At 34.4% G+C, this 12,019-nt stretch overlaps 1 protein-coding gene across 1 annotated transcript in view; it reads left to right on the plus strand.

Annotated features, from left to right (window-relative positions):
* The first annotated feature begins 326 nt into the window (after positions 1–326).
* The window catches only part of LOC131842320 (zinc finger protein swm), a 30,885-nt gene continuing 19,192 nt past the window's right edge, over positions 327–12,019 (plus strand). The window contains exons 1-8 of the mRNA XM_059190860.1: positions 327–513; positions 6,513–6,631; positions 7,522–7,653; positions 8,322–8,515; positions 9,071–9,145; positions 9,438–9,532; positions 10,807–10,989; positions 11,821–11,958. Coding sequence (XP_059046843.1) covers positions 455–513; positions 6,513–6,631; positions 7,522–7,653; positions 8,322–8,515; positions 9,071–9,145; positions 9,438–9,532; positions 10,807–10,989; positions 11,821–11,958 — 995 coding nt within the window. The 5' untranslated portion in view covers positions 327–454. The remainder of the gene's footprint in view (positions 514–6,512; positions 6,632–7,521; positions 7,654–8,321; positions 8,516–9,070; positions 9,146–9,437; positions 9,533–10,806; positions 10,990–11,820; positions 11,959–12,019) is intronic.

Raw genomic sequence — 12,019 nt, forward strand, 5'->3', positions numbered from 1 at the left:
CAGCATAATGATATTGTCAATATTTATGCAATCGGGATGGGCAATAATATCCATTAATTTGGTTTTAAATTACAATAATTTGTCTTAGTTTATTATACTACAAGTAGCCTAGCTAGCCTAAGTAAGTATGTAATCACTGTAATAAATTTTTTGTACGAATAGTAACGTTAAAATGGGAGATATTGATGTTACTTATGGCAACATTCGCGCTTCGTCTGATTGATTGAATGATGTCATAATGTTTGACGTATAGACTGACATATACACGAAATGTCACGAGTGTCCAAAAAAAATTAAAAAAGTTGACATATTAAGAACAAGTCAAAGATTCGTCATATATGCCAATTAAATTTGCAATTTATAGACTGCTGTGAATAAAACGAAAGCAATATAATAAATTTAACTGTGTCTTTAATGGATTGTTCTTCATAAACCATAATTTGACGTAGACGAGATGATTATAGAAAATCCAGACGTATTTAAATCGTGGTTGACGTCCATATTGGAACCCCTGTGAGTACGCACGCAGCCATTTTAATTTACTGTAGAATAGCACATACTTATATTTAAACATTCTCGAAAATTCTACATTGACCTAAAATAAACAAGTAATCGACCTAATTTCATGTCACAGTCCCTAAAATATATTATTTTGAATGAATATATTCCTCCAAGTGTCGATATGGCTTTACGTTGCTACACAAATACATATTTTTTCATTTTTTGACATTGTGTTCACATGTTGATGATTTTATGTAATATTAAAATACATTAATTTATTCTTACTTCTATTAATTATATTGTTATTCATTTTGCTCATTTTGTGGATAGATATGTTTACACTGTACCAAAACAGAATATAGCTCAAAAACATGTTATTGCTTTTGCCGTACTATAGTCAAATTCATATAAATCTTATCAAGAGAGCATATTTTTTAAGCTATTCAATGAAATATGTACATTAATAAGCAAATTATTGATAACATTTCAAATTATTTATCATTATCGTCATTAATACATTAAAATATTTAATAAAATTGAAATTATTCATATTCCCTTGGCCACCAATGACTTTTGTTGTTAATAAGTACATAATTCATTTCATGTTTACAATAATTTGATAACCTCAAATGTCCATATGCTTCCAGTCATCTACACATCTATACTATATAAATAAAATTGGAGTGTCTGTTTGTAATATTGAAATAAGTTTTTACTACGGGCATATGAATATAAATATGGTACATACACCAAATTAACATTTTTTTAAATTTTTGACTGTCTGTCTGTTTGTTCTGGCTAATCTTAGAAAAGGCGGGACCGATAATGACGGGACTTTTTTTGGGCCGGTAGCTGTAACTTAGGCTACTTTTAGATTAGAAAAATTCTTTTAATTCAGAAAAATAAAGTTAAATTCCATGTGGATGAATTTGTGTGTACAGCTAATCTTATATATGTTTATAAAGTGAATTGTAACTATGACAGGTTATGAGAAGTTTATTCTTTAGTTCTATATATTTCATTAATTGGTTTGTGCAACAAATGAAAGTAAAATACAATTACTAAACCATCAATTCAATTTTTTTTATGAATGGTAATGTATTGACACATGCTGCTGTCCAAATAAGCAGTAGAATAGAAAAATCACTATTCTGAAGTATTTATATCAAATAAACTTATTATTTGAATAAATATTTCGATTTCTATTAATTTCATGTAAATTATCAGGACAACTGACCAAATTTCAAGCCCACACTATCACCCTTCTGTAGACCCCACCAGCATGAACATGCTGGTACATGCACCTAGACAATCCATTACATTATTACTCATTAAAAAGCACCCTAAGTATTGAAACCTTCAAGAAAAGAGTTAATCCTTTTTAAAAGGCTGACAACGTGCTTGTAATTCCCCTGGTGTTGCGGGTGCTCATGGGCGGCGGTAATCACTTACCATCAGGTGAGCCGCATGCTCGTTTGTCCCCTGTGTTATAAAAAAAAAACACTTCCCAATTAATTAAAGTACGATTATTAATTCCAGTCACTAAAATGACATTTCCAGTGTTGCAGGTTTATAGTCCCAAATAAATAGTGATGTGGTTGAATCGAGTTTTTCTAATTAAAAGTTAGTCGAGATTACATTTTTTTTATTCAAATCAAATTGCCATTATATAGATACAGTATGTAATTTACGGTAATTAAACAGAAGACATACAGGGTAAGTAATTAAATCTTATATATAAAATTCTTGTGTCACAATGTTGGTTACCATACTTCTCTGAAACGGCTTGACTGATTTTTATGAAAGTTTAGCATATTCAGTAGGTCTGAGAGTCGACTACTAAATATTTTTCATACCCCTAAGTGATAAGGGTTGTCCACCCCTAACATTATTTTTGGGCAAATTTTTTTTATTATGAGTCTTTAAAAAATACATACACCCTAAATTTTCACCCTTCTATCACCAACCCCTATTTTTTTTATAGTGTTATTAATTTATTTGGCAAATAAATGTTTGCCGGGACAGTATTATTACATAAAATACTGTTATATTATTTGTTTTTGGTTATTAATAATAATAATAATAATAATTTATTTATTTGCCTGCTACATGGTAATTTTGATCTTACAATATAATATAAGTACACGACATGCAGCACCCCGTAGAGGTATGCAAATATTGAAATTGATATCATAATTACAATATGTCATTAAATTTAATTAAAACATAATAGGTACCACAATAAAATAATAAATGTCACAGTATTCCACTAATGTCAATCAATATTATTAAAATATAATTACATGAAGTCAGAGTTCCTATGGAAACACTATCGTCATCACTTGTCACTCTATGGACGCCATTACTAATAAAAACTTTAAATTAGTATAAAATTATTTGTATTTTCCCGACTTTCTAGTGTTAATTCCTCTGAATCTCTTTATACATTTTATTTCCCAGCTTTTGTAATAATGTTGTAGTGAAAAATTTTAAGATGCTGGTAAGGTCCATATTTCTAAAATCCTACTATTTAATATGGTATGTATTAAATATTTAGAATAAAAAAAAGACACTTTGATACCTAATAAAATAAAGCATGACTAAATGTCTAAGTCTATTGATTGCCAAACACCACTATTGTAGCGGGTCACCCCTTTTTTGTATCAGTGACAGTTGCACTTCTCATTTTACTGACTGTGTTGTAACTGGGTAATCAGATAATTATGTATTTTATATTCTAAATTTTTATTTGAATTTATAGTTCTTTTATATTACATTCTTGTTTTTGATACTTCAATTCCTTTTTTTCTATTATATTTAATTGTCAGTAGTCTAAATTAATATATATTTTTCTCCATTTACCTAGTCTTTTTTCTTATTAATACATGATTAAAATATACACCACAACCACATGTTACACCATCAGGTACACACACAATGAATACCCACAGGAATTGAAGTAACAAAACAAGAATCTACAAAAGGAACTATAAATTTTAAATATAAAACATTTCTTCATTAGCCAGTTACAATAGACTGGAATTAATAATCATACTTTAGTATATTCCATACCACCTGTACACCTTTTCCGACTTTCCTTTTAAGCTTGTCAATTTGTTTTTACATATACTGTGGAAGATATAAACACAGATTAGCCGGCCATAAGAACCAGTTAGCTTCAAAACTACTGGATATAAATAACTGTCCATCTAGATTAAAAAGAGCTCGCCTTGCCAACATCTAAAGAAAGTAAATGAGATAGCACCTTACTGGAGGTGCCTCATCTCAAAAAGCCAATAACTTCAAAAAATCTGATTATAGCCGGAAGGGCTGATCGCAGATAGAGAGAAAAAAAAAATGTTTTTACATGATTAATGTCTTCAAATAATTATACAAAATATTCATAGAATGTTACATTCATTTGCATAATTGTTCATTACAAAATGTTAATTAATCAGGCAACAGTTGATATTTATAATGATAAATTAATTTAGAAAGATAAGCAGTTATCATACTAATCATCATGTTTTGGTCTAATCTAAATGATCTATTACATATGTAGACAAAGAATCATAATCATTTTATAAATGCTACCCTTAATAAAACTACATAATGAAATCTATGTAGTTTTCCACAATTAAAATGTTTTTCACTTTCTATGATATGTGATGATGATTAATAGAATTAGAAATAATCTTTCTTTAAATAAACTCAATACAAGTACTTTTGAATAGGCCTAAATTTTATTCTACATCTCATTCGGAATACAGATTCATCACAAGAAGAATAAGCGAGAAACTTGTGTATTGCTCTTTTAAATAAATGTTTTTATAATATAAATAATTATACAATAATAAGTAAGAGGCATGCAATAATCAACATAAAAAGTGCTACGCACTCATTCTTAGTGTGTAGCGGTTTCTATATTGATTAATAAGAATATTCCTAAAAAGAAAAATATAAAATAAGGCTATTTCATGTTTCTATGATTGTTTCGTCTTTATCTTATCAAAAAATAAAATAAATTTTATTAATAGAAATTTTATCAATGTGTAAGTCAGTTTGTATTGATTTGAAAGTACTATATAAAAACTATAACCATATGAAAATACATTATTTTCATGCGGTTTTTATATATCAACAGTTATTACCGAGTAAACTGGGTGTATAATTCATTAAAGTTTTATGTAACTAAAGCGAGATCCCCCCCCCCCCTTCCATCAAAACACGTGTAATTTTTTTAGAATGTTACCTTTAAATGCATAGGTATATACACTACTACACTCCCCCTCCCCCTTGTGATATTTTCGTGTTTTTTGCCTACCCTTTCAAGAATCATGTGATTAATGGACAATTTTTGACCTTTGATTGGCCTCCCCAACATTCTTAATGGTTCCGAAGACCAGTAGGTCTTTCATCTAACCATGCAGAGGAAATCACGAGCACATAATATGGCTGCTAGTATAAATAATAAATTTAGTAATTCGACCTCCCCATTACTTTAAAAATAATTTTAAATACCAAGGGACTGAGTCTATTTTTGTCCACTACGTGTGTTATGAAATGATCACACAAGTTGTACTAATTTTAACACGGAATTTATAATACAAACATTCATACTTATTAATACTAATGATTACACCGTGGGAATGGAAAGGAATCGAACTCGCGACCATAGATGTAAAGCGGCGTGCTAAACCACTAGACCACCGAGACCTATATTTATATATTTTATTTTAAATCATTGCTATCTTAACATACAGATATAATATATACGGCCTACAAAATATTACATAAAGTTACTAAGTAACTAAACAAGATACATGTCACAATAGACATCGTTATCATATTGATAAGATACGTCAACACGTGGACTGTAGTTGATAAATAGTTGCATGATCATATTACTTAGAATTTTTTTTTTATTTATAGGTTTATTTAAACCTTCATCAGTGTACAGTTTGATGCAGTCCTGACTCCCAAACTAGCGTGAGCTATATCTTATATATAAAATTCTCGTGTCACAGTTTCCGAAACGGCTTGACCGATTCTCATGAAATTTTGTGAGCGTATTGAGTTGGTCTGAGAATCGGCCAACATCTATTTTTCATATCTCTAAATGTTAGGGGTAGTCCACCCCTAAATTTTATTTTTTACAAACTTTTTAGTTTCTATTTTTTTATGATACAACATACAAAAATACATACAATCCTAAATTTTCACCCTTCAATCATCAACCCCTATTTTTTTATAGCGTTATTAATATATATGGCAAAACAACGTTTGCTGGGACAGCTAGTATTATATATATATCTGGAGTCAATTCCTTCCCAAAAAATTGATGTCTATTTCTATTCATAAAATAATGCTCGCCATCAAAGAATGAATTTTTTGTACATTTTTATAGATCATAACACATTTACGGTCACAGTGGTTTAGTGGTGTAGCACACCGCCTTATTTCCGATAGTCGCAGGTTCGATTCCTCGCACGACACAAACATTTGTATTCATGAGTATGGTCGTTGGTATAGGTCTGGGTGTTTTATATGTATAATATGTATTTACGAAAAAAAACTTTGTATTTGTAACACTTATCTAGTACCCCATAACACAAATTTTAGCTAGCTTAACTTGGGTCTAGATGGCGCTGTGTGAATTGTTCTGAGATTATTATTATTATTGGTGTTGCATATAGCAAACAATACAGTGAGGTGCTGCCTTTTTTTTTGCGAATGGGCGGTACACACATTACGTTTTTTTTTACCATATTGTATTTTGTAAACTGACCAATGTTACTTTTTATTTTTGTCTTTCATATTACTGTGCCTTTGTATGTATGTAATAACGCAAATAAAAGCTTGATCTATCTATCAAAATTACAAATTCAAAAATTATTTATTCATTTAGGACAATTTTGCCGCTTGTGAACGTCAAAATTTTTATATCGTGTCAAATGCAGCGTAGATGGCGCTGTGTGAATTGTCCTGAGATATTATTTTGTTGTTCACAGATGCGATGCGGACCCCGCGGCTCTCGCGAAATATGTGTACGCCCTCGTTAAGAAAGACAAGCCGCTGGACGAGCTGCGCGACGGGATGCTGGACCAGCTCGACGTGTTCCTGCAGCATGGTAAGTTTTTTTTTTATTTTCTACCGAGTTCTGGATAGATGAAGGTTCCAAATCATAGTTCAGATATATGAACAGTGTGTACTACGGCCAAGCACTGTAAGTACTCACCATCGAGTGAAACGTTAGCCTCTTTACATTATTTAAATGTATAAGTCATGTAACAGTCAACCCTGAAAAAAAGAAATGCTTAGTATACTATTAGGCTATATACTATTCTAACTACCCGACTCATTAAGCCCAATTTACACTCAGCCCGAGTGGGCAGGGAAGTGAGCTGCGCGAGAGTGTAAACACAATACTTCCCATGCCTTTGGCGCTGCCACTCGCGCTGCCCGGCGCTCCCTCGATTGTCAGTTTTTCGTGCGCGAGTCTAAGGACTGGCAACGCGAGTGGCAGTGTGTGTTTACATTCAGCCCTCTCGCTCAGTTTTCGGCAATATTTCCTGCAGCGCGAGTGGCAGGGGAAGCGGCTGAATGTGAACGTAGCATTAGACATCCTGACTCCACTTTTTTGATGAACTTTTTTTCCTTTCATAAGAACCTTCTTGTAACAGTATCAAACACGACAAAAAATAATCAGCGTGATAGTGAATGAAGAATCAGTGATCAATGGAAATAAGGTTTAATTATATAATGCTAGCTACTCGCCCCAATTTCGCACGGGTGTACATATATTATATATATAAACTATCCCCTTGAATCACTCTCTATTAAAAATAAAAAAAATGTTTCAAAATCCGTAGCGTAGTTTTAAAGATTTAGCATACTTAGGTACGGACGGACAGCGACTTTGTTTTATACTATGTAATCATGTGTAACTAAATAAGATATGTTTCTGAACCTGAAAATTTCAAAAGTTTAACATTAATGTATATTTACTCTTGTTAACAGAAACGAAACCGTTCGTGGATATGTTGTTCAAGTCCCTGGATAGCCATGAGTACTTGAAACCGATTGAGAAGCGGCCTTCGCCGCCGCCCGGGGCGCCCGAGCCGGACCGGGAAGCCGACGCTGAGAATCACCGTAAGTCAAAAACTGTATTGTCAGGGTAAAAAGGCTAAAATAGCTTTCAGTAATAGAGCTGCCTTATTATAATAATAATAATAATAATCTCTTTATTGTGCAAATAGAAGAAATACAATAAGAAAAAAACAATAAATAGAATATCTTGAACAAAAAGCGGTCGCTATAAGTAATTTCTTACAGACAACCTGCAAATAGGACTAACGTACACAGAAGAGGTAGATAGCACACACAAGACACTATAATTATCAAACGAATTAATAGACATACATATATATATATAAATATACATATACATATACTACATATTTGAAGATTTCAGAGTTAAATAGGAAAAAATGAGCTATAGGGACAGATAATGAGATCTTAGACGATTTTTAAGTATTGTATGAGATTGAGCGGATCGAATGGAGAGTGGTAGAGAGTTCCAAAGGCGAATGGCTTGGACAGTGAAAGAGTTGGAATAATATGTGGAGGAGTGAGCAGGGATCGTCAGACAAAGGCTTCTGGTGCTACGCAAAGCAGAACCCGGGGATTTAGTGTGAAATAAAGAGTTTTTAGATATTCTGGAGTAGAGGGATGGAAAAGAACGTTGTAAAGAAGAAATAGTATGTGAAAATTATATTATGAATGTGAAAGTAGAGATGTTTGTTACGCTTTTCACGCAGCCCCGAACGGTACATCGGAGGAGGCGACCGCCGTGGTGGCCCCCGCGCCGGGCGCCGCCCCCCGCCACCGCGTGGTGGTGTCCCGCAAGCCGTCGCTGTCGGGGCCCACGCCCGCGCCCCCCGCCCCCGCCGCCGCCGCCGCCCCCGCCGGGCCCACCGCGCGGCCCCCGCCCCACGAACACACGCTCGTCAAGGTGAACTTTTACTTCTTGTATATTTTATTTTAATAATTAATGAATAATATGATTTATATGCAAAGGTATCGCTTTATACAACTATATATTTTTTTCATTTATTTATAATCTGTATTTCACCAGATACAGAAAATAAATAAAATATTTAGTTTATATATGGTAAACGGGTACAAGCACTATCTTATCGCTAAGCAATCACTTCCAGATTACCTGTCAGTAGAGAAAGTAAATATAGGAAAAGTGGCGCTTGCTCATTAGAACATAAATATATATAACTAACTGTACCCACGACCTCGTCCGCGTGGAATTATACTTTATTTTTCTAAAATAAAGTAATGTTTCTAAAATAAAAGTAGCCTAAGTTACTACTTATTACATTAGTTACCTGCCAAAAAAAGTCCCGTCAAAATCGGCCCACCCATTTCAGAGATTAGTCGGAACAAACAGGCAGACAGACAACAATTTAAAAAAATATATTTATATTCATATGCATTCCATTCCCACTCCAATTTTATTTATATGTAAGGTAAAAATATTTTTTTATTTTCGTCACAGGTATTACCATTGACTGAATTACTAAAAGAGCCAGTTGATCAACCACCCAGAAGAAGAGATAGACGTGGAGACTCTGTGAGTATACTTTCTTAAACTATTTAATTAATTAAACATACAGAGCGGTAGATTAAAAAAAAATATAATGACTATTCAAAAGTGCTTCAATATAAGTTTATTTGAATAAATGATTTTCTATTCTATTCTAAACAAGTCTTCAGCACTGTGCTTTAAATGGCGCATACAATTCGAAAATATCTTTAAAAATACAGCCCAGGAACAAAATAGAAATGGAACATTCCAGACATATAATTTATACGAAGCACACTGTACATAGCAGTGTATATATTAAAACAACTGTTATTTTCAGTTGCGCGACGCAGAAGCACGACGAAGGAGACGATCTGTGTCATGGGAGAGGAGACGTGCGCGTCGGCACGACGAGAGACATGACCACGTGCGCAGGTAAATAGTGGAAAAACTACTAGTGTCGTCTCCTAAGGAAGCAAGTCGTATGCAGTCGTGGTATAAGCTAGCGCGACCTTATGTGGTTTTTCTACAAAAGAAATATATAAAAAATGTTTCCCTTTGCAATTTAAAAAAAAAAACAAAAAAAGAAAGGGTCGGCAACGCGTATGTGACACCCCTGGTGTTTCAGGCGTCCATAGGCTACGGTAACCGTTTACCATCAGATGGGCCGTATGCTTGTTTGCCACCTAAGTGGTATAAAAAAAAAAATTAAAATTGGAATATTTTGCCACATCTTGAGTATTGAAATACGTTAGAAAGGATCTCCTTAAACCTACACCCTGCTCACAAGTCCCGGGAACTGCTCTGACTTCCCTCTGCCACACCATGGACCCGGCTCCCGCACGGTGAATCCGTGTAATGCTAAGAATTGCGTTTCAAAAGTGTAGATAGTAGTAGAGTAGTTGTCAAGTACTCATGTAGTGGGTTTGAATATAAACTATGTTATTTTATGTAATACTAGCTGTTCTCGCGACTTCGTCCGCGTGGAATTTAACTTTATTTTTCTAAAATAAAAGAATTTTTCAAACATAAAAGTCCCGTTAAAATCGGTCCAGCCATTTCAGAGATTAGCCGGAACAAACAGATTGATAGACAGACAGACAAAAATTATAATAAAAAATATTTTGGTATATGTACCGTATATATATTCATATGCCAGTAGTAAAAAACGGTTATTTCAATATTACATACAGACACTCCAATTTTATTTATATGTGTAGATTAAATATAAATTGCGTGATTCGTCATTCAGGAACTGGTGCTACTTTTCTTTTTGAACAAGCACGCACAATATTTATGCTACTTGATAGTTTGTATTTATACAAAATTTTTAAAAATGTTAAAATAATCAATAATTTTTAAAAGAGTAATAACGATTCATATTTATTTGATTGTACATCTACTTGTAATTATTTTAATTTGCACAATGATCTCTCTATATATCGAGACAGTGTGTATATATGGGTATGTGTATAAATTAGTACTGGTTGGTAATTTGTATTCACACGTTTCGACTTGTAAATGTAAATTTACAAGGTTTATTTAAAAGAGCAATACAACAGTTTCATGCTCGCTCTTCTTGTGTTGCTCTCTTCTGCTTTCCGAACGAGCGGTTGATAAAAAAATGTTATGACTATTTAAAAGTGGTTAAATTAAGTTTATTTGAATAAATGTTTTTGTATTGTATTGTATTGTATGTGGGTGTGCAGACGTGCGTCGCCGCGGTCGCCGTCCCCCCGCGGCCGCTACCGCAACCGCAGCCCGCCCGCCGCCGGGCCCGACCGCCTCGACCGCCCCGACCGACCCGACCGACCCGATCGACCCGATCGACCCGATCGCCTCGACCGGCTCGACCGCATCGACCGCCTCGACCGGCTCAACAGCAGATCCAGGTCTGTTATAGTTTTATTTTGACAAAAAAATCGACGTACCATCCTACCGTGTAAATATAAATATTGTAAATATTTGGTTTTGGTTGGTTTGGTTTCTTAAAAAATTACTGACATTAAAATATGTATCTCAAAACTCAATATTTTTTATTGAGTTTCTAAAAACTTAACATAATACAATTCACACAAACATAATACAATTCACACAATGTCTCCGTTTTTTTACTTGGAGAAAATCCCTCATGGAGACCCGCCTATCCCGGGGAAGGTAAGGGAATTGTGAGACTCCTCCTCATTTAAAAAAAACTCCAATGCCGACAAAGCGTCTGTTGCCGATGTCACGGGATAGCAATGTCTGTCCACCGCGTCTTCAGCGCCATCGTCCCGCTGTAATGTGCGAGCTTCGCTTTTTGTTTTGGAGGGTCAACCCCCACTCTGAGAAGGCGCCACCTTCTTGTACTTATCTTGGAGATGCGTCCACCCCCGCGGTTACCTCAGGCTCTTACACAATGACCCCTAGTGCCAAAAAAAGCAGAATTTATCCTAGTGGTACTTAGGAAATAACCTATACATTATACATATCCATTATAACCGATTCATACAAATGATTGTATCATCTAAGAATCGTATTCTCTCGTTAATTATCGCATTATATACATAAATACATTTTTTTTTATAAATAGGTACATAATATATATACACTGCCAAACCGATGCATGAATACAAAGGTTTGTACCGAATGTACCGTACGAGAAATCAAACCCATACACTAAATCGGTGTGCTAATCCGCTAGACCATCTACGTCGTATAGTATAATATAATTTTTGGTACAGATCAAAGTCGCCAATAAGGAGTCGCGATCACGAGCGAGATCGCGACAGACTGCGCGTGACGCGCGAGATGGACCGCGACCGGATGTCGCGCGACAGGGACCACCGCGAGCGACTCTCGCGCGACAGAGAGCGCGACAGGTGAGTGCAGATCGCGATCACGACCGACACCGCGACAGGGACTTCACTTTTAAAGTTTAAT

This window comes from Achroia grisella, unplaced genomic scaffold, assembly GCF_030625045.1.
Source record: "Achroia grisella isolate CSIRO2021 unplaced genomic scaffold, CSIRO_AGI_Agris_v1 utg2156, whole genome shotgun sequence".
Classification (NCBI taxonomy): Eukaryota; Metazoa; Arthropoda; class Insecta; order Lepidoptera; family Pyralidae; genus Achroia; species Achroia grisella.